We start from the raw sequence: 23,202 nt of genomic DNA, 5'->3' as shown, positions 1-23,202 counted from the left end.
TAATAGGAAATCAAGAGATGAAACTGACATATCAAGAAGTAGCAATACAAATATATTATCTACAAACATGAAGGTTAACAGAAGAAGCAACTTTTTGGTTGAAAGTGGGATTTTCTGGGAGCGGGACTAGGGGAGGCAGAAGAGTCAGAGGGATGGTATGGAAGAGTGGGAACTACTATCTCTGATTATGTGACTTTTCACTCCACTTGGCTTATTAAACTGTACTCATTACTTTGACAAAAATAACATAGTTTTTAAATTTTTAATAATGCTCGTACCATTAAAAACCACCCACCAATTTGGAGGTAAAGGAGGAAAAGCAGGTGTACGGAAGAACGTAAAGCATTTATTTTTGGACATCTCCTTCTATGTCACCTGTCTCCTCCTCTCTGCCCACACTTGTCTGTACAGATCTCAGGAAGTAGGTTAATGGGCTTCAAATATAGGGAGACCTGGGTGTGATGTCCAGCTGTGCAAGGTATCAGCTCTGAGCATAGTATCGGTTTCATCTCTGTGACCTCACTGGGACTCAGAGTCTTCACCGGTAAAAGAGAAAATGCTAATATCTATTATATTACATGCAATAATATATGTAAAGCACCTAGAATATGGAAGACTAAAAAATTCTGAGTTCTCTCTTTCTCTCGGAATTTCTCATGCCCGGAAGCCTCCCTTTGAGAGTCTCTCCCTGTGTCTCTGTGCCTACAGATCTGAGGGAGCAAAGAAAAGCTGTGCTCCTAAAGCATATCTTCTTTCTCTCCATTCCCTCCTGCCTGGTTTGGGAGATTCACCTTCCAGAGACAAAACACACTGAGTCCTTGCCAGGCAGTTTGTCAAAACACATCTCCACCTCCCTTGAAAGGATAAACTGGTTTCATTCACGTTGGCTGATTTTTGAGTAAAATGAAATTAATATTTGATTATTAGCCATGGCTCCCAGCTCTAACATACAGGAGTAGCTAGAAATTTCTGTTCAAAATTAACTATCTATACCAGAGTAGAATTACAAAGTCAATGGGTATCTGACCATAACTTTTAAAAGTAAATACCAAACAAAATTCACAAGGATTTTAAACCCAGCTATAAAATGAACTAAGGACTTGAAAGAGGGTTGTGATAACTGAGTAGTCACCCAAATTAGGAGGCCCCATGTGATTCCAAAGCACCCACCTTCTCTGCTCGGCCTGGGCTGATTACTGGGCTCAGGGATGAGTTGTTCTCCACAGGCTCCCCCAGGCCGAGCCCCTTCACTTCTGGAACGCGGCATGTTCCCATGGGGCCCCTGCCCCTCCCAGGAGGCAGTAGGCCACCCGTCACAGCCTTCAGGAGGGAAGGAAGCAGGAGACCTGGGGTCTAAGAGGAAGCTCTCTTGGAGGGTTCGCTTGGTGGCCTTCTTGGTCTTCCCCTTCTGATTCTCTGGGATCCCGTGGCTCTCTCCTCCTCCGGGCTGGCCACTCGCAAGCTTCCTGGTTAGCTGGAGGAGCTGGTCCATGTCCTTGGTGAATTCTAGCAGAGTGCCCTCAGAGAGGTTCCAGGCAACGCCCTCAGAGCCACAGCTAGGAGTCTTCTCCAGGAGCAGGTGCTCAGAGCAGTGGAGAGCTCCCAGGCCCTCCCCGGGCACCGACTCAGGCACCTGTGGGAGGCTGCAGGCGCCCATGGACAGGGAGAAGTAAGAGTAGTCCACCGCGATGTATGTCAGCATGAAGTTGATGGTGACGATGGGGGCCAGGACGTTTACCTGACCCACAAGGACAAAGGCCATGGTCACCAAGCTGGTCAGGCAGATGGCAGCTACGGGTGTTTTACTTGGCCCTTTCTGCAGAAACAAAAATAACATGCAAGACCATGAAATTTCAGAAGAAAATCACAGTATTTGATAGGAACAACTCATAATGACTCAGCCACTTCTCCCATGTGACTCTTGGTGTGTTCCTAACTGTTCATCTACAAACTTGGGATCATGACATCCGACCCATGGGATTACTGTGAGATCAGAGCTAATGCACGTAAAATGCTTGACGCGGCCCTGGCACACAGTGGGCGCCCAACACATCCAACAGGCATTAACTGTATTAGTAACCATTAATGTGGGACAATCCTATAGAACATGGATTTCACAAATATTTCTCCTTTTGTCTTTCACTGGGTTTAACACCACCCTTGGAAATCAAAGAAGTGCAAAATTGATTCTTCCCATGCTTTAATGGAGAAAATGACCTGAACGGGAGCGGCAGACCCTGGAAGACATAGCAGAATCATTGGTGGCTGAGGTGGGGGAATTCTGATACTAAACATGCACATGCATGTTCTCATACACACACATTTATGCACATCTGTTATTAATGGAGGGGGAGTATGGTGACTTTTAGAAGGACAGGAGTGGAGAAAATGCATTAACTCCATATAATCTGCCACTCCACAGAAGCTATTCCTTACAGTCACTGACACAGTTCTTGGGCCAGAAGCAATAGTCGCTTCTCAGTCCTTATCTTCTTTGGCCTAAGGATTACATTTGACCCAGCTGCTCACTCCCTGGTCTCCTCGCTTCTCTTGGTTCGTCTCCTTGTCATCGACTGCTCCTTAGTCTCTGTCACTGGCCTCTCCACATCTCTGAAATCTGCATTTAGAGCAATCCCCAGCTCCATCCTCAGTCTATGTTCCCTTCTCTTCTCTGTCTATGTTCCCTCTCTAGGATATCAATCAGGCTCATGGCTTCAAATACTAGCTCAATGCTCTCAGCTCCCAAATTTGAATCTCCAGCCTGAAATGTTCCCCTGAAATCCAGACTTAAATATTCAACTATCTGTTCAGCATGTCCGGTTGATGTCTAATAGGATCTCAAACCTAGTATTTCCAAAACCAAACTGCTGATCCTCCAATGTCCTGCCTCTCAAATCTACTCCCCTGCAGCTTCTCCACCTCCGAAAATGGCCACTCCATCCTTCTAGTTGCTCAGTCAAGCAAAATTCTTGATGCCTCTTCTCACTCACTCATTCTCCTCCAGTAAATATTGTCAGTCTTACTCTCAGGATAGACATAGGATCTAACCACTGCTCCCATCTCCTTTATACCAGCACTCTGTGATGGAAGGGGCAGGCACGTCAGCCACTTTCAGATCTGACCCGTGAACCTCCCAGGTATGTTCCTCCAGCGCGTTCCCCTTACTGAGGGTTGGAACAGAGTGCAATCTTCAGAGTCACAAGATGAAGATAGTGAAGTCATCGTGGCCTGATTCTCTGAGGATCAGAGGCCCTGTTGACTTGAAACACCTTCCCTAGAACCTCAGAGTAAAATTTTTTTTAGAAAAAGGAGTAAAAATACATTTTATTGTTTTTGAAAATTACATTTTTGGGTATATTTGCTACAGTTATTTAGCATACTCTAACAATAAAACTACCAAGGATAAAATAAATCCTCATGAACTAACAAAAACTTAAAAGGAGGGTCCTAGGTAAGCGGAAGGAGGTCTTAGGTAAACTGTAGGAAATGCAAGTGGTCCAGGAAAGGACTTTGACAAGCGTGGGTTGGAAAGTGATAAAACAGTCACACATGAACTTCTGTTACCAAAAGACACATTAAGAAAAGTCAAGTCACAGAACGGGAAAAGATATTTGTGACACGTGTAACTGACAAAGGGTAATGCAGAATATACAAAGAATCCCTACAAAATAATTAGAAGACAGACAGCCCACTAAAAACAATGAGCAATTCCACGAATGGGTACAGGGTCTGCAAGAATGCCATACGTGAACAAGTCTACTACAAGAATGTTTGCCGCACTGTCTGTAACAGTCCCAAACTGGGACATAACATGACAGCAAGATGAGCAAATAAACTGCAGCCAATGAGGAAATGCTATATAGAGATGATAATAAACAAGACGCTATTACAAGCAAAAACACGGAGAAATCACATGCACATAATGATGTATGAAAGAAGCATGCCACATTCATATAAAGTTTAAAAAACAGGCAACACTGAACTAGGGTGTAATCCAGAGGTGGCAAACCATGGCCCCTGGGCCAGATCTGGACACCATCTGTTTATGTATGCCCACGAGCTAAAGATGGTCTTACATTCTTAAAGAGTTAGGAAAAAAATCAAAGAAGAGTAATATTTTGTGACACCTGAAAATTACATGAAATTCTAATTTCAGTGTCCACAAATAAAGTTTTATTGGAAGACAGCCACACTTACCCCATTAGGGTACTGTCTGTGGCAACTTTCGAGCTACAACAGCAGAGTTGAGCAGTTGTGACAGAGTCCATAGGGCCTGCAAAGCCTGAAATATTTACTATTTGGCCCCTTTCAGAAAAAGTTTCCTGAGTAAAACCACAGAGACAGCAAGGAAATTATCACAGGAATATGGATAGTAGCTTCCACAGTGAGAGGGACGGGGCTCCGACCAGAGAGGGTATGTGGAGGGGGGCATCAGGGGCTGGCAGTGTTCTTGGGTGGAGGTTACACGATGTTCACTTCATAGTCATTGTTTAAGCTGTTCATATTGGTTTTATGCCCTTTTCTGTATGCTGAATATACCTCAAAAAATTTTTAAAGTTTCCTCTCTCCCCCATTAAAAGAAAAAATGTACTAGTAAAATTTAATCATATGTAAAGAAGCTTCGACAAAAAATATTCCTCCAAAAGGCATGTGACAACTAGAGAAAATATTTGTAATACATGTAACAAAGAAACAGCATCTGTCAATTCAGAAGAAAAAGACGAACAATCACAGAAAAAAAAAAAATGCAAACGACTCTTAGGGGAAACGGTGTTCAACACCTTTCCTAATAAGGGTAATGCAGATCACAAGTATCTTAAGATGCCATGTCTCACCGCACAACTGGCAAAAATTCATACCTGACACTGAGCTGTAGACAGGCTCATCTGACACTGTGGTGCTCAGGCACGAGTGCAAATGGCGAGCCACACGCCCTGTGTCCAGATACGCACAATGATAAACCAAGCTCATAACCATTAAATCAAGTATGTTCTGTCCTCCTTCCTCGGCAAATATAACTTCAGGACGATGGGGAAGGCCAGGTTCAAGTTTAGAGTTCCTGCACTCCCCGGAGCTCCTCACTGCAGGATCCAGCTCACTGCCCACCGGCAACTCTTGTCTTCCTAGACCACACTGCAGGGCGGGCTCACACCCACATGTGGATTCTCAGCCCACACCCTAGCCCTAAAATGGACAGGTTCAGGGAAGACGCCCTGGCAGACCCTGCATTTAGGCTGGGGGACATCTGGGAAGGAAATTCCAGGGTGTAGGATACCTGGACCATGGTCTAGAAGGTGGATATGGGATCTAGAAGGGCAGGTCCCCTTGACCTCATGAATTTCTTAGAGACCAGAACAGAGTCCTATAAAGCAGGGTCTTTTGGCCTGAATCTAACAGTCATGATGGCTATTGGGAAACAGGAACTCTCACACATCGCTGGTAGAAGTACAAAATGATACAAATTCCATGGAAGGTGTTTTGGCAAAATATCTATTAATGCTAAAAATGCACTTACCTTTTGATCAGCAAGCCCACTTATGAAAATTTATCCTGTATCTATTTGCACATGTACAAAATTGTACACATACACACACACACAAGAGTATCCTTTGTAGCACTGTTTACTGGAAGCCATACTATCTATAGGGAACTGGTTAATAAACTACAGAATATACACATGATGGAAAAAGAATGAGAAAGTTCTCTCTATATTTATGTGAAAAGATCCATTTCCAAGCTATATTATATGAAGAAAAGCAAGGTACAGAACAATGTATATAGAACACAATCTTTTTTTTTAAACATCTCTATTGGAGTATAATTGCTTTACAGTGGTGTGTTAGTTTCTGCTGTAAAACAAAGTGAATCAGCTATACATATACATATATCCTCATATCTCCTCCCTCTTGCATCTCCCTTCCACCCTCCCTATCCCACCCTTCTAGGTGGTCACAAAGCGCCTAGCTGATCTCCCTGTGCTATGCGGCTGCTTCCCACTAGCTATTTTACATTTGGTAGTGTATATATGTCAATGCCACTCTCTCACTTCATCCCAGCTTACCCTTCCCCCTCCCCGTGTCCTCAAGTCCATTCTCTACGTCTGCGTCTTTATTCATGTCCTGCCCCTAGGTTCTTCAGACCATTTTTTTTTTAGATGCCATATATATGTGTTAGCATACGGTATTTGTTTTTCTCTTTCTGACTTCCTTCACTCTATATGACAAGACTCTAGGTCCATCCACCTCACTACAAATAACTCAATTTTGTTCCTTTTTATGGCTGAGTAATATTCCATTGTATATATGTGCCACATCTTCTTTATTCATTCATCTGTCGATGGACACTTAGGTTGCTTCCATGTCCTGGCTATTGTAAATAGAGCTGCAATTAATAGTTTGGTACATGACTCTTTTTGAATTATGGTTTTCTCAGGGAATATGCCCAGTAGTGGGATTGCTGGGTCGTATATAGTTCTATTTTTTGTTTTTTAAGGAACCTCCATACTGTTCTCCATAGTGGCTGTATCAATTTACATTCCCACCAACAGTGCAAGAGGGCAGAACCAATCTTTGTAAAATTAGAAGAGAGAAGGATTCCTAAAAAACTAATAAAACCAGCTACTGGTAAGGCATGGGCGCAGATGAAGAAAGAGTAGGAAGACTCATGACAGGAGCAAAACTTCTCAGGGTGCCTTTTATATCATTGTTAGTTTTGAACCCTGTACACATATTATCTAATAAAAAATAAATGAAATTAAAATAGAATAAAAGGCATATACCACATGGAAGGTACTAAAGATGACAGTCATTTGTCCTACCCGCCCTCGCTGACTGGTGGATAAGAAGCGGAGGAAGGTAAAGGGAGGAATTAAAGGTGACTTGTAACTATGTGGCCCCAAACAAGAGGGGGGATGGGCATGGGAAGGGGGTGGGGAGGACCCCTGTGGTGTTCCAACCACATAGAAATCAACTACAGCTTGCAAAACACATGTGTGGAAAGTGGGGTTCTGTTTCTTTCTCTTGTCACCCCTTCAGTTTTAGGAATGTCTCATTTGATGGTTCCATGATTCAACCAAGTTGTATTAGGGTTTGGGCCGTGATGACTAACAGAGAGCCCAGAGACCAGAGGTGTGAGGAATCATCCTAAAGCAACCCCAAAGGGAAGGTGAACCTCCGGGATACAGTTAGAACTGCAAGGGCCAGCTCCCCTCCTCACGAAGAGATTCTTCCCTCTAGGCTAAACTTGGAGGATCCAGAATTTATTTATTTATTTTTATTATTTTTATTATTTTTTGCAGTACACGGGCCTCTCACTGCTGTGGCCTCTCCTGTTGCGGAGCACAGGCTCCGGACGCGCAGGCTCAGCAGCCATGGCTTACGGGCCCAGCCGCTCCGCGGCATGTGGGATCTTCCCGGACCGGGGCACAAACCTGCGTCCCCTGCATCGGCAGGCGGACTCTCAACCACTGCGCCACCAGGGAAGCCCCAGAATTTATTTTTATTAAAGGTTGTGGCACTCCCTCTCCCTGCTGTGCAGGGTCCACAGTGCTACGGTGACGGTTAGCTAACCCAGCGCTAAAGGGCCCTAGGTGGTTGTGACATTGACAGACACTTTGTCCATTGGCCCCAGACTAAAGCAGCCAGAGGACAGGGGTGCATTCTTGTTTCTCCCCACCAGAAGCGGACCAGCGGCTCTTATCAGAAAGACTTAAGCAATTTATTGGCCAACGATCAGGTTAGTGGCAAAATGTACATTTCTCAAAGAAAAGGTCACTCACCCCTTGCCCCAGACAGGCCAGCGCAGGAATCACTTTCTCCTGGGCAATGCACTGCAGGATCCGGGGTGCTCCGTAGAGGCCTCCCATACAGGAGGCCAGGGACGAGATGTATAAGCCCAAAAGGAACAGGAAGCCCACCAGGGACACCTATATGAGGAAGCAGTTTCATTATCCAGTGTCAGAACCTGCTTACGTACCTTTCTCTCCCCTGGCACCCACCCCCCCACACCCCATCTGACCATAAATCCTCTAGATTCAACATCCTGGATATATTTCCAATACCCCAGCCCCACCCCACTTCCTTGGCACTGCTACCATTTGAGTTTGACCTACCATCACTTCTTGTACGGACTACACAGAGGTTCTCAAACTGAGTGTGCGTCAGATTCATCCGGAGTGTTTGCTGAAACATGGATTTCTGGACCTTACCTCAGAGTTTCTGATTCAGTAGGTCTGGGGTAGGGCCCCAAGTCTGGATTTCTAACAAGTGTCCAGGGGATGCTGATGCAGCTGGTCTGGGGACTATCCTTTGAGAACCACCACCACCAACAATGCTAAGTGGCTAAGCTCTGTCCCCAAGCCTCTGCCAGTGTGACCTAAATGCACATCTGATCAAAATGCCCCTGCCATAAAAATACCAATGGCTCTCCATCCCCCCGACACTCCTGGCTCTTCCTGGTCTGTGACTCTTCCAGCCCCACACCCTGCACACTCAGAGTCTATCAGCATGATTTCTCTGCCTGCTGGAACCCTCTGTCCACACCCCTAATCTATTCATCGTCTGTCTCTTAAACTCCCAATTGTGCTTCAAGACTCAGCACGAATCTCCGCTCCTCCATGAGGCCACCCCCAGCCCGTCACCAGGTGTGCCTGGTGCGCCTCTGGGCTCCGCTGCACCTCAGCGTGAGGTTGGGGCACACCATCGCTTCCACTGGCTTCATTTCTGCAGGGCTCCCACCTGGTTCCTCCTGGTCCACTTGGTGCCAACACAGAAATATAAATGCTGAGCAAAAGAATGAGATCCAGGACCCACGTGGCCCAGAAAGCACCAACAACAGATAGAATAAGAGAGGGCAGAGCTGTTCTGCTTCGTGTCACCTTGCACAGATCAGTGCTGCTGGCCATGCAGCTGTGTCCCACACTGTCTGTCATGAATCTATCTCTCCCTCCTGAGCTGGACCTCATCTGTACCCACAGGGAAGTCTCTCTCTTTTCTTGAGTATTTGAGGTACCTTCTCCTTTCTACTTTACTTTAGGCAAATGCCCCGAACTGTGTACTCTAAGTGCTTAATCGTCCAACTATTACAGTTGGGTTAGATTTCGTTTTCAGTTTTGTTACTTAACACCCTTCTCCATGAAGACTCTCCTCACCCCAGTTTTTACTTCCTTGCTTTAGCAAATGCACTGGGTCAGTGGCATCAAGCTATATGGAACACTGGCTAGACCTCTTTCCTAGCCCGTAAATTATCACCAGAAACCGGCATCAGCCAGGATTCTCGACCGGAAATATTTTTTTTAACAAAAATTTTTTAAACTTTATTTTAATTAATTATTATTATTTTTTTTTGGCTGAGTCGGGCCTTAGTTGCGGCACACGGGATCTGTCGTTGCAGCACGCAGGCTTCTCTCTAGTTGTGGCATGCAGGTTTTCTCTCTCTAGTTGTGGCACGTGGGCTCCAGGGTGCGTGGGCTCTGTAGTTTGCGGAGCGTGAGCTCAGTAGTTGTGGCGCGCGGGCTTAGTTGCCCCGCGGCATGTGGGATCTTAGTTCCCCGACCAGGGATCGAACCCACGTCCCCTACGTTGGAAGGCGGATTCTTTACCCCTGGACCATCAGAGAAGTCCATGGAAATATTTTTTTAAGAATATATTCATAGGCTACTAGAAGGGTCACAGGATCAGTCGTCAGGAGACTGAAAGATCAGGCTCGGGTAAAGGCGAGACCCAAGGCTGGAGGCATATTCAGACCCCTGAACAGGAGCAGTCTGACCAAGCTGCGACCAGCACCTGCTGCCCTAAAGATGAATCCTCACCATACCTTTATCTTTGCCTCATTCATTACATTTGGAGCATCTGATGGGCCCAGCCTCAGGCACATGCCCTACCAGGGCCACAAAGGGACAGGCAAGTGAGAGTCTGGTCATTTGGACCCCTATAATATTAAATGGGGCTCACTCCCTTCAAGCCCTCACACAGGGGGAATAACCCCCAAATGGTCAGGGAGGACAGAAGTTTGATGGACAAGACTAAGGTCCACTATAGAGCCTACATTTTCCTTAATTCAGTGTGGATGACTTCTCCCTAAGTGCATGGCCTCATCTTGATCCCCAATAAATCTCTCCTCTTTCCTTCAATGTCATGGGTATCTTACAACTATCCCACTCACACCCTCCTTACCACTTTACTACTAGAAGAAATTAACGTCATCTAACGTTTCCCTCACCTCATTTGTATGCTCCCATGGCACGTTATTTCCTGCCCTGTGGTGCAGTTAATTACGCTCACGGCCCATCTTGCCAGCGGGCCATAAACTTCTGAGTCTCGTGCATCTTGGCCCCTCCCTGCCACACCTGAGTCTGGCGCACAGGGTTCAGCAAGTGCCCGCTGAAGTCATAAAGCTTCACGGCTTCACTGTGACTCGTGCCCTGGATGTCTTATAAAATTGTCAGATAAACTGGTCCCAGTATCAATCCCTGATCCATCCTGAGATACCATCTGTAACCTTTGTTTCTGTCTGTTGACTTTTTTTCTTTTAATGGACTCTGTGATGAAATTTTATCAAAAGCTTTTTTTGGAAAATCTGACCCAGTAGTTCTCCACTCTGGCTATACACGAGTCACCCCAGAAGTTCTGCTTTAATTAGTATATGGGACACAGACGTGGTTGATTTCTCAAAAGGCCTCCAGTGATTCTAATGTGCAGTGAGGGTGAAAGCCACTGGGCATGGTACACTGTCTTCATTGCATCCTCCCCTCAGAGAATTCTCCAGCACAGGCAGGCATGGTATTTCCTTGCAGAAATTTTACTGCTTCTTAACCAAAAGCTTATATACATTTGAGTTAAAAAAAAAAAATTCTTGGGACTTCCCTGGTGGTACAGTGGTTAAGAATCCGCTTGACAATGCAGGGGACACAGGTTGGATCTCTGGCCCGGGAAGATCCCACATGCTGTGGAGCAACTAAGTCTGTGCACCACAACTACTGAGCCTGCGCTCTAGAGCCCGTGAGCCACAACTACTGAGCCCGTGTGCCACAACTACTGAAGCCCGCGCACCTAGAGACTGTGCTCCACAACAAGAGAAGCCACTGCAGTAAGAAGCCTGCACACTGCAACAAAGAGTAGTCCCTGCTCACCACAACTAGAGAAAGCCCACACGTAGCAACAAAGACTCAACACTGCCAAAAATAAATAAACAATTAAAAAAAATCTTTTTCAGGGACTTTCCTGGTGGTCCACAGTGGTTAAGACTTGGTCTTGCAATGCAGGGGACACCAGTTCAACCCCCGGTCGGGGCACTAAGATCCCACATGCCGCAGGGCAACTTAAGCCTGCACGCCACAACCAGAGAGCCCACGTGCTGCAACTGCAGAGCCCACACACTCTGGAGCCTGCATGCCACAACCAGAGACTCTGCGTGCTGCAACTAATAAGCCCATGTGCTCTGGAGCCTGTGTGCCACAACTAAGACCCGACACAGACAAAAAAATAATAATAATAAAAATAAATAAATAAATATATAAAAATAATTCTTTTTCATTTATAGCCTGCCCATTTGCAGTGGACATGAGTGGGAAGAAGACTGCCCAGGCTGGCATCCTTCAGTGATGGAACTGACCAGAGGACGTCTCTGGCAACATGAGATTGTGATATGGTGACCTCCATCCTGGCCAGCCTCCCCACAAATGCTCCCCAGGATCCCTGCAGAGCCCTGGGGCTGAGGGCCAAAGGGACAACTGTCCAGGTGTCAATTGTGGACTTATGTCCAGTTTGTCAATTGTGTTTCGAATGGCCTGCTCACTTGCCACTCTTTTATATAAAACTGTTATTCAGTCAATTTTCTGAAAAATAAATGAAATGTTGGTCCTCGTGGTTGGATATATTATAACAACTCCATTCTCTCTCTCTCTCCCACCTGAGTCCTGCCCCTTCCTTTCTCTCATCCATCCACCCATGTAGGGAGCATTTCCTGAGGACCGTGTAGATAACTGGCATAGGGCAAGGTTTTACAGGTGCAACAGTAAACTCCACAGCTTCGCTCCCAGCTGCGCAGAATGTAATCATTTTCTCTATTTATATGGGGCTGTAAACTTGCTATCTGTGCCAGTGGAGGTGGAAGTAAGAATCTATTTGAGCAGATGTGTGTCAACAGTTCTTTAGGAAAAAGTAAAATGTGCCTTTCTGTCTTCCACCGGCGTGAGTCATCACAAAAAGCTGTCTTTCTAAAACATTATCTGGGGTGTGAACTACCCTAATTTCTCGTTTCGTAACTACTGATGAAAATCATTAATTCGGCTCTCTGCTCTTGGTATTTGATCCCAGCTCCCATTGGAGCTCCAGTCATTGAGAGAGCCCACCAACCTACTGGCTGATCTCTTCTCTTGAAGGACTGAATATAAAGGCATTTCCAAGGTACTCACTCTGCCTTACCTAATTCCTGTGGCCCCTGGACACTACTGAGGAGTACATCCTGACACCTGTACGATCCCAAATGTATGACTATGGCGGTGCCTCAGCAGTTCCCTCTTTCTGGAGACATGAGTTTTCTAACACTGTCCTCATTCCATGAGTTGACCAACTTCGCAACTTTCAGGCAAGTTTTCTCTCTCACTTGATAGACACTTTCCAGAAGGAAACAAAGTCGGCTTCACTTCCTGAGAGGCAGAGCCGTGTCCACGATGGAGAGCAGAGGACAGGCAGGTGGGGCTGGGTGGCGGATGCTGGGCTGGGCTCCCCCCACCAGCCACGAGCCCTGCCTCACCCCGACTTCCCAGGCGTAGCTTGTGAACGTGGGAAGCCGTGACTGTCTAATCCAAGAGTGATGAGAGTTTTCCCCGTAGGATACCCCATGTTTCACTAACATGCTTTGCGGATACTGTTCCTACTTAGTCTGTTCTTTTTTTGCTAGTTAGCAAGCCCCAGAGCTCCTAAAATACTTGGTCTTTTTGATGTGTAATAAACATTTTTTCTTGGGCTGCCTACAAGTTTATTCTGAAAAAATTATTCAATCGATTTCATTTTACCCCTACTAATACCTGCTCTTTATACAACTCCTTTTTCTATAACCCAATAACATTGGGATTGACACTTTGGGGGCTTTTCCTATTCAGTTAAACATGTGGATTCACAGGAAAAAATCTCCCCACCCCAAAATGTGTCCTATCTGTAAGGGTGTCCCCACAAGGAGTGTGTAGAGAGTCAAAATGTGATAAGCTCCTACTATGCACCAGGTATCGTGCTTTACACGCATTACCTCAGAGCCACCTTGACGTACTCGGGGATTTTTAGAAAGTGTAACATTAGTGAGACTGACACCCAACATCCAGGAAAAAGTTCCTCTGGGGTAGGGATATAAAGTGAAAAGAAACTTCTGAGAGAAACCATGGGCTGGGAAGCCAAATAATTAGAAATAGATCAGAGAAGCTGCAGGAAACCCAGAAAGAAACAGATGAACGGACCCGCTGCAGGTCAGTGGAAAGGAATCCAGGGCAGCCAGCGGCCACTGAAGATAAGTGTTCTGGCAGAAAAAGCTCGCGAGAAAGAGAGGGACGTGCTCAGAGGAGCTTCACGGGAGGAACGCCAAGGGGTGGATGCTGGAGGTCTGTGCCCAGCCCTCGGGGCACACAGACCAGACGGAAGAGGCCTTGCTTCCTTGGGCCCAGGAGAGCTCAGAGATGGGCCAGCTCAGAACCCAGGCCACAGCTAAGATGTGAGGAAGAGATGAGCAGTTTATTAAAACCACATGGGGGTGGCAGGTTGTGTCAAGGGACCACGTAAGGAGGCCACACCTGTACCTGCCAGCCTCTCGTGCTGTACCCTCCCATCCTCCAGGTGCCATGAGTACAATTGTCTGTGGCCCAACTTACTGCCCAAGTATAGTCCCTGCTCTGCAGCCGGGTCAGTCCCAAGGAGGGATGCCGAAGGGCAAGAAGGGAGAAAAGCCGGGTTTCATGGCTTTGGGGGGAAAATCCCACATGGTTCCCTTTGTAGGGGACCCCAGGGGGCAGTGCACCAGGGCGCTGCTGCTGTGGAGCTGCCCTGGTTGGTTCCGTCTCTGTTCCCTCACTTGCTGCGCTGGCCCCTGCTTGCTACTGACAGTCAAGAACTCCGTCTTTTCTTTCTTTCATAGGTTTTACAACAGCCTGTTCCGGGAAACAGTCTCTTGTCCTCTCCAAAAACCAACTGTCCACCCTCACCTGGTATGCGCGTAGGGACATTCCCACGTGCATTTGCCAGGCATGGTTTGGCAGGTGTCCCCAGCCACAGAAGGGCTTGCCTGCCTAGCTGTTTTAGTGCCCGGGACAGGTGGCATTTCAGACAAACTCCACCCCCTCCCTGACCCCATTCACGAGTCTATTATTAGTGGTGGAATCTCCACTCCACGAAGTCTCCCCTGCGCTGTCCGTGGAGACGCTCTTACACGCTTGCTGTTGTGGCCTTCCTCGGACACAGGCTGCCTAGGCTCCCACACACCCGTTCTTAGCTTCCCCGCAAAGCCGGGGAAGGAGCTGAGAGAGGAGACCCCGCCCAGGGATCACTGGCCTCCCTCCATCCAGATCAGAATCTCTGGTGGTTGAAGGGACCTCCGTGGGGGAATCCACGAGGAAGAACCGGCTTGTGAAGGGGCAGAGCTAGCTGGCCACTGGCATGGTGCAGACAGCAGCTGGCAGCTCCCTCAGGCCAAGGCCCAGCTGCTCCTGGAGGCCTTTAATCCCTCTGATGCGGCCAAGCTTTTCATTCCACAGTTAGAGAAGAGGCCCCTGGGAGATGAAATGCAAGACGGCAGCGAGCACGGAGATATAAGTGGGGGAAGCTGATTCCTCCCCTGAGAGTAAACCTTGCTCGCCTGCGGTGGCGGGGGGCGGATCTAGGACCTTGGGCCCTGGGAGGTGGGTGTCAGCGCTCTCACTACCCAAAGCACTCCCCCTTTTAAAACCTGCTTACACGGTAAGGCCAAGACCCCCCATCCCCCCAAAACAAATATCACCCTGACACCGGCGTCTACATGCCTGAAAAAGAAACCTGTGGCAATGTGAAAATCAAGCCCAAACGTAGCTGTAAAATGTAGCTCAGAGTTTCCGGCCCCAGGTTGCCCCAAGCAGTGCCCCTCCATGTGTCTGCAAGGCTGCTTTGCAAAGCCTCACACCAGAGAAAAGGGTACTTTCTCCTACATATGAGCAGTGATACTCAGGAGTTAACCGAGTAAGAAAACCTCCCTGGCCTGGCGCATCTCTCTGATGCATGACAGCAATCTCAGGGCCCACTTTTGCCCCAGGGAACTGATGGGAAGATAGGAGTTTTGGGGAATTTCCAGAAGAATGTGTGGAAGTCTTATTCTCCTGGGTTCTAGAGACGCCAAGTGAGTGTCCTTGACTGTCACATGACCTCCAGCCTGTTCCAGGGCTGCTGTGGAACATCAGGAATTCGCTAATCTTCTGCGGGCAGAGGGTGCAGGGCTCAGGAAACAGATACTGAAGCCAAATCCACCCGGGGCCGCCTCCCTGGGGAGCCCGAGGGGACAAGGGGCCTCCAGCCCTGCCTCTCACCGCGCTTCACCTTGGCGCCGGGCTTCCGCCATCTGCCTCCACCTTGCCACCTTCTTTTCCATCCATCAGCCTCCTCCTTCCTACCTGTTTCTTGCAAGTAGCACTTCCTGCTTGTGGCGGAAGGGGAGGCTATTGGCAAAAATGAAGGGCTGCTGGAGCTCGGGATTTCGGGGGACCAGATTGTTTCTGCCCTGATTTTCGACATGAAGGGATGCTTGTGTCCCCATTACTTAGCACCTGCATGCATGTGCCTTTTCAGGTGTTGTTACCCGGGTCTAGGGATCCATACGAAGGACCTGCATCTTCCCCATAGTTTTGGCCCCTGTACTTCAGTCCTGAGCCCGAGACTACATGGATCCCCAGGCAGGGCTGCAAGGGGGAGGCAGCCACTGCTGCTCAGAGCCAATCAATGACCCCGCGGCCTGAGCCTGTCGGGCAGTGCAGGACTCACCCACCTTTTCTGCTATCAGGAAGTCATAGCGAAGGGCCCCTCGGGTGCAGATGGCGCCCAGCAGGAGGACAAAGACGATGTACAGAAACCACCTGCAAGAAACCCAAGAGCAGAGCAGAGCTGCCGCCTGCCCTCGCCCAGCCCCATCCCAACCCACCCCACCCCACTCAGCCTACGGGTTCCCAAGGAGACCTGTCCCAGAGGACAGAGCAAGGCCCATCATGAGGCCTCCCCAGCTTGTCTGGGGGGCACTTCCAGTACTTTTTCTCCTCTAGCATATTCCATACACACACACACACACACACACACACACACACACACACACACATCTATATAAACGTATCATTGTTTTGCCTCTTTCTTACATTACAGAGATTGTTGGGGGTGAGCAGCGGCCCACCAGGCCTCTAGGTAGCCAGGATGCAGGCCGGGGCTGACTGGTAGCCCTGCACCCCATTATCCTGCAGCAGAACAAGCTGATCATCTTTCAGGCCTCGGAGGCCTGCTGTTCCTTGGCCCCCAGGTGACAGAGAGCCAAGCCGCATGTGAAAGGCCAGCAGGGACCTGGCTCTGCCCTCAGATGCCCTGTGACCTCGATCAAGTCACATGACCCCTGCGGCCTCATCCCCATCTGGACAGCGGGAGGATGGGCTAAAGGCTCCTCCCGGGACCTCCCAGCTGTGACCAAAAACGAGACAGGGCTCTTTCTTTCCCTTCCTGCCTGACACCCAACCTTCTCTCTGTCAGCCTCATTTTCTTCCCGACGAGATCACCTTATTTAGCACAAAACAGAGACAGGTGCTGTGTACCTGGCTAGAAGCAACAGTGCCATCATGACAAGCTAAAAGCAAACACAGCATCGGTGAAACAGACACAGTAATATTTTTTAAAACATCACAGTTAAAATAATACAGGCACTTTAACCCTCTTGGGCCCTTGTCATGTCTGGGATCTCATTACGTTTCACGCCTACCCAGTGAAGGCAGAGGAGCTTCTTCCCGTGTACAGAGAGAAAACAGAAGATTCTAGAAGGTCAGAAACAGACCCAAGGCACCCAGCCTGCTTGAGTGGGTGGCAGAGTGCGAACTAAAATAGGGACGCCTGACAGCCTTGCGGCAGTGCCAGGGAGGCGAGCTGGGGGAAGAGGAGAGTCAGCCTCTGAGCTCCTACTACGTGCTGTTACACACAGCATCTCCTCCACAATCTATGGGGCACCCATGTTCTCATTACCTCCATTTTACAGAGAAGAAAAAGGAAGCTCAGAAAGTTAAGTAAATTGCCTGAAGTCACACAGCCAACCAGCGGCTGGGCTGGGATGTAAATCGTAGTCTGTCTGACGGCAAAATTCTTCCTCTTTATATTCCCTGCAATGACCCTGGAAACTCAAAGGTTACAAAATGCCCAAGTTCAAAATGGGGGTGGGGGAGGGGGAGGGGCAGGAGTCTGAGGAAAAAGGAAAGAAAGGATTTCATCTTGGTTAACAAGCCTCCTCCTTGCTGCATTCCCAGGCAGCGGGTAGGAAAGGGCAATCGTCTGAACCCACCAGACGTGAATTTTCCAGCTGGCTGAGTGTTAAAAGGAGGATTGGAATATAGAATAGATAGGTCACAGTCGGGGCACTCTTAGAACTAAAGGAGCAATCCCCTCTTTTGCCTGGGGTTCTCTCTCCCTCTCTCCAGATGATTGCCACCAGGGGAACTTACGAGATGCCAACAGCTGCTAGGGAGCCCAGGGGGATGCTGGCAGCAGGCTCCCTGAGGTCGCCCCCCATGTTGAAGCCGGCCATGACTCCTGAAAGACACCCAGATGGGAGAGAAGGGTGAGCTGCATACTCCACGAATCATCTGCCCCTCCTCGGGGCCCTCTCCTGGAAGGGATCCCAGGGCCAAGCCCTCCCATATGCAGCTCTGCAAACTGCACTTCTCAATCTCCCCTGGCAACTGGGGAGGCATCCTCGAGGCATGAAAGGGACCTTTGTGGGTTGGGTGAGTTTGGGTGGAAAGCCCTATTGGCTTCAAAAGCATCTTATGGCCCAGTGCAAAGTAATGAGGGCCAGGGAGACGTCTGGCAGGCCACACAAAGGTCCCAAGGCCACATGCTGAGCTCTGAGCTCTGCTTTCCAGATGGACAACATCCAGGAGAGGCTCCGCCTTAGCAAAGTGCCCACCACTGCCTGCTCAGCAGAGTTCCTTTCCTCTGCTGCCCACAGACTACACTGGGGTTCAGGGGTCCCAGGGGCAGGTCTCAACCAATATTCGGAGGCAGCTACCATGTTCAAAGCTCCTGAGCTGCCAAAGGGCTCTAAACAAACTCCAAAGAACCATCCTGATGCTACCAACACTGAGTGGCGAGCTCCTTTTCATCATGGACTCTATTCCCCATGAACACGCGTGAAAAGCAGTTAGTCACGATAAGGAGGAACAGCACAGTGCGGGACGGTGAGGACATCGCTTCAGTCCAAACACACACACACAGGAAACCAACAAGACAATGTGCTCTGAACATCACAGGTGGGTCCAGCCCACATGTGCTCTACAAGCCCACAGGAGTGGGTGCATCTTGAACGTGGACTTGAAGGAAGATTTGCAAGGGCTTAGGGAGAGGAATGGGTCTAACCCCGTCATTACAGATTTATGGAACCTTTGAACCTGACAGAGCCTGTGTTAAGCACTCTTCATGCATTTTTTATCTCGTTTAATCCTCACAACAACCACATCAGAAAAGTAGAATTATTTCCCCAATTTTATAGAAAAGGAAACTAGTGCTCAAAGAGGTTAATTAAAATAGCTTACACACATTTAGTAAGTGGCAAAGCTAAGATTCAACCCTGGTCTGTGTGATTCCAAAAATTGTACTCTTAACGCCCTTGCTATAATGCTTGAGGGAACTCAAGTGCAGTGGAGTGAAGTGAAAGTTTGGGCCCAGAAAGTTAAAGCGGAGCTATTTCATAGAGTACTGTGAATGTTGGACCAAGGCGGGGACCTGCATAAACTTTGACCCAGCAATTCCACTACTAGGGTTGTATCCTAAGTAAACAGTCAAGGATATGAGTAAAGATTTATCCAAAGATGTTTATAAATGCTTGTTTATAATAGTGAAAATTATAAACAACCTAATGTCTAAAAATAGAGAATTGGCTATATATGTGATGATATATCTTTCAATAAATACCAGGTCACCATTATTGTCAGGGATACGCTGTGACATGAAAAGAGACTTCAAAGCTATCGCTTCAATTTCAGAGGCATATTCTAAAGCAGGACATATGGTATGATGCTATTGTTATAAAAGAAAAAAACATAAATAGATGTGTAGAAAACTGAAAAAGGAACTAGAACATGTTTCAAAATCTTAACAATGTTATTGCTGGGTGATGGAAAAACAGATCATTTTCTATTTTATTGTCTATCTCTACTTTCTTAATTTTCTATAGTGATCATTTTGAAGTAAGGGAAAAGTAATTCTTAAAGGTCTTTTTGTTTAAAATAGCATGTTAGGCACATTTTCTTTCTTCTCATTCCCCTCCCTCCCAAGATCCTATTAAAAGGGTAGTTAAGGGGGAAAATGGATACATGCCTATAAGCAAAGAGCCTTAAGTAGATGAAAAGTTTCTACAAATGTCTGGAACATAGAAAATAGAGAAAATGATACAGAATAAAAGGGAAGGAAAAGAAAGCCTTGGAATGTTTCTCTAGAAGATCTAAATAAACTGCCCAAGGAAAACCAGGGCCGCTAGTGTGGATGTTCACACCCCAAATGAAGCCCTCCTCAAGAGCCAGCCACACCCACAAATGTGCTGCCGTCAGCTCTCCCATGAAGGAAGAACCCCATCAGGGAGACCCGCATACACTACAGCAGGGGACCCACACCAGCAACCAAAGATCGCCAAGTGTGTAACAAAACCCAGCAACAAATACACAGATACATGCATGATAAAAACAGAACCACCTGGGCTGGAAGAAACATACAAATCAGGACACAGAAGAGAATTCTGAAGAAAACACTAATAAGTGGCCCCAGACACATCCAAGAAGAATATTCTACCTATAAAGTGAGATGCTATGAAAAACAAAAAATAATCTAAGAACAAGAAAAAAGTTTTGGAAATTAAAAACATGATCACTAAAACAAAAAATGCAGTGGAAGATCTAGAAGATAAAGTTAAGTTAATACCCCAGAATTTAGAACAGAAAAATAAAGGGGTAGAAATTTTGAGCAAAGAATAGGAGAAATAGAGGAGAAATCTTGGAGTTACAACATCCAACTAACAGGAGAGAACAGAGAGAGAGAACAGAGAAAATAAAAGAAAATAACCAGGTAGCAATAAAAATAAATGTCTTCAAACTGAGGCAGACAAAAGTCTGTATGTTGAAATATCCCATAAAGTAAACAACAACAAAAAAGTCCACACCTAAATGCATCATTGTGCAATTTCAGGAGAAATCCTAAATATTTCCAAAGATTAAAAACTGAACACTTACAAAGGAACAAAAATTAGACTGGCATCAAACTTCTCATCAGCAACCATGAATTCTACAAAACAATGGAGCACTGATATTTAAATTCTGAGGAAAAGCTATTTTGAAACTAGAGTTTCAGCCAGATTACCAGTTAAGTGAAAGTAAAGTTAAGCTAACAAGGGCTTAGCCAGATTACCAGTTAAATGAAAGTAAAGTTAAGCTGGCTTCCCTGGTGGCGCAGTGGTTGAGAGTCCGCCTGCTAATACAGGGGACACGGGTTCGTGCCCCGGTCTGGGAAGATTCCATGTGCCGCGGAGCGGCTGGGCCTGTGAGCCATGTCCGGAGCCTATGCTCCGCAACCAGAGAGGCCACAGCAGTGAGAGGCCCGCGTACCGCAAAAGAAAAAAGTAAAGTTAAGCTAAAAAGGGCTTAGGAAATTTACCTCCCACATATGGTTTCTTTCTTTTTTTAATTAATTAATTAATTTTTGGCTGCGTTGGGTCTTCGTTGCTGTGCACGGGCTTTTTCTAGTTGCAGCAAGCGTGGCCTACTCTTCGCTGTGGTGTGTGAGCTTCTCGCTGCGGTGGCTTCTCTTGTTGCGGAGCATGGGCTCTAGAGCACAGGCTCAGTAGTTGTGGCGCACGGGCTTAGTTGCTCCGTGGCACATGGGATCTTCCCGGACCAGGGATCGAACCCTTGTCCCCTGCATTGGCAGGTGGATTCTTAACCACTGCACCACCGGGGAAGTCCCCACATATAGTTTCTGAGGAAGATACTAAAGCAAGTACTCCAGCAAAATGAGGATATAAACTGTGAAGGAGAAAAACACATGATTCAGAAAGCAGCGATAATAACTCAGGAATTTATAAGTCCCAGAATAACCGTTGTACGGCAGAGAAACCAGTAGGGACTGAGGCAGAAGAATGGAGGCCCCAGTAGGGATGCCTCTGGATGGGAGCTGGATTCAACACAATGGACAGTATGAATTATTTTAAGAATACGCTGACTGCATATTTTGGCAACAAGAAAAAAAAGCTCATTGAAACTCTAGGAAAAGTGAACAAGAAAGTCAACACTTAAACATGAAGCAAACTAAAATATGACATGATTTTAAACAACTAATAAAAATTTTTTTTAATTAACCCATTTGGCCGTGATACTCAGAACATTCTCCCCGAAATGACACAAGGACCACATCAGAATAGCAGTAAAGGAAATGGAATTCTAGCCCAGCCCATTCTAGTCTTCAGTGAACAGCTACATAGTCATGGTAGTATATACGTTTATTGCTTTTTAGCTTCTAAGATTGACCTACAGACGTAGCACAGAGGACTTAACTATAGCTACAAACTAGAATACAAATATTACCTACCTTGATGAAGTGAAAGTAAAGCTATAGCTAACGGCTATTTGGAAATGAAAAGAGGGAAGAGAAGTAGAGGGAAGAGAAAAGGCACTTATATTTTTGTTGTAATAGTGTGGGAAACAAAAGTCCCATGACCTTCACTCAGGACTGGCTTGAATGTTAGAAGCTTCGATTAGTTTAATAAGAAAACCTGAAAGGTGAGTTAGCCATTAAATTTGTTAGGTCAATAAGGAAACAGCTAGCAAATATTTACATACCAGTCGCAATAAATTTTAAGTTAATGCTATAACTTATTCTGTATCTTGTCATCATAAAGGGGAGTTTCTAAGTGTTTGCTAAAACGAGCAAGAAATTTCCAAGAATACTGAAGCTTGTCTTTGAAATTCCAAAGCCTTTTGACTTGCAATCTTAAGACAAAAAAAAATTTTTAGTAGAGTGTGTGTTTGAGTGAAACTGTGTTCACTTCAAGTTGTAAACTACAGCTTTCATGAGATTTTGCCCATTCACCTGCTAATAATCTACTTATAGCTTCCCTAATATTGCTCTAAAACACAAATATAAAAGGATTATTCAGATTCCCTTAAAATTAGGGATTCCCTTAAGATTACTAAAGCATGCCTTGTAAAAATATTTTACACATAAAATAAATATGACCGTAACACATTAATCCTAAAACACAACACAGAATATTAATTTCCCATACCAACAATAAGGAGTGAAGGGATGTAGCCTAGAATTGATAACAGAGATTTAAGAGTATTATTTAAAGTTGTAAAGGCAATCAAAAAAGAACTAAATATTAAAATATAACTATCAAAACTTGGGAAGTGGATGGAGGAACATGTAAATGAGCTAAACCTTCTCTATTTCTTAGCATGGAGTCAATAAATTACGTCTGGACTTTGATTAATCAATCAGGTTACAGGTATAGGCATATTGCTTGGTAATGTAGTTAGCTCCCAAAGTATTAAAAATGGTTGCCCCCACGGAGGGGCTCTTTGGGCGTAGGGGGATGAGAGACTACTTTTTATGCTTTATGTTACAAGCACCTCTGCACTATTTTTTTTTTTATCACGTGCAAGTCTTATTTGGATCAGAAGAGGAATGCCCATGACCTGCCTTCCTCTGACCAGCGCTCCTGGGACCACGTCCCGTCACCGAGGCTCTGCTTGAGGGCTAGGGCCCCACTGCTTGCTGCCAGACAATCTGGTACCAAGACCAACCCCGGCCGGACCTCCATGTTTACCTGATTCCCAGGCCCCACTAACTTCAATCATTAACACCACCCCTTTCTGGACCTCCCAAATTCTGACCGTTTTCCAAGGTTCTCACCTGTCCCCAGGTTTACTGGTGTTTCACCTGCCTGGCCACATTGCTTCCACCATCT

General features: G+C 46.5%; 1 protein-coding gene across 1 annotated transcript in view; it reads right to left on the bottom strand.

Moving 5' to 3' along the window:
- SLC12A8 (solute carrier family 12 member 8) overlaps positions 1-23,202 on the bottom strand; it is a gene marked incomplete at its 3' end in the record, with an annotated part of 128,808 nt that overhangs the window by 19,847 nt on the left and 85,759 nt on the right. The window contains 4 exon segments of the mRNA XM_082655597.1: positions 1,171-1,816; positions 7,778-7,924; positions 15,994-16,081; positions 17,693-17,780. Of these exon segments, the coding sequence (XP_082511723.1) occupies positions 1,171-1,816; positions 7,778-7,924; positions 15,994-16,081; positions 17,693-17,780 (969 nt within the window).

This window comes from Grampus griseus (assembly GCF_964374135.1).
Source record: "Grampus griseus genome assembly, chromosome: 5".
Taxonomy (NCBI): domain Eukaryota; kingdom Metazoa; phylum Chordata; class Mammalia; order Artiodactyla; family Delphinidae; genus Grampus; species Grampus griseus.
The sequence above is the reverse complement of the archived record's forward strand: the minus strand, read 5'-3'. Positions and strand labels throughout refer to the sequence as shown.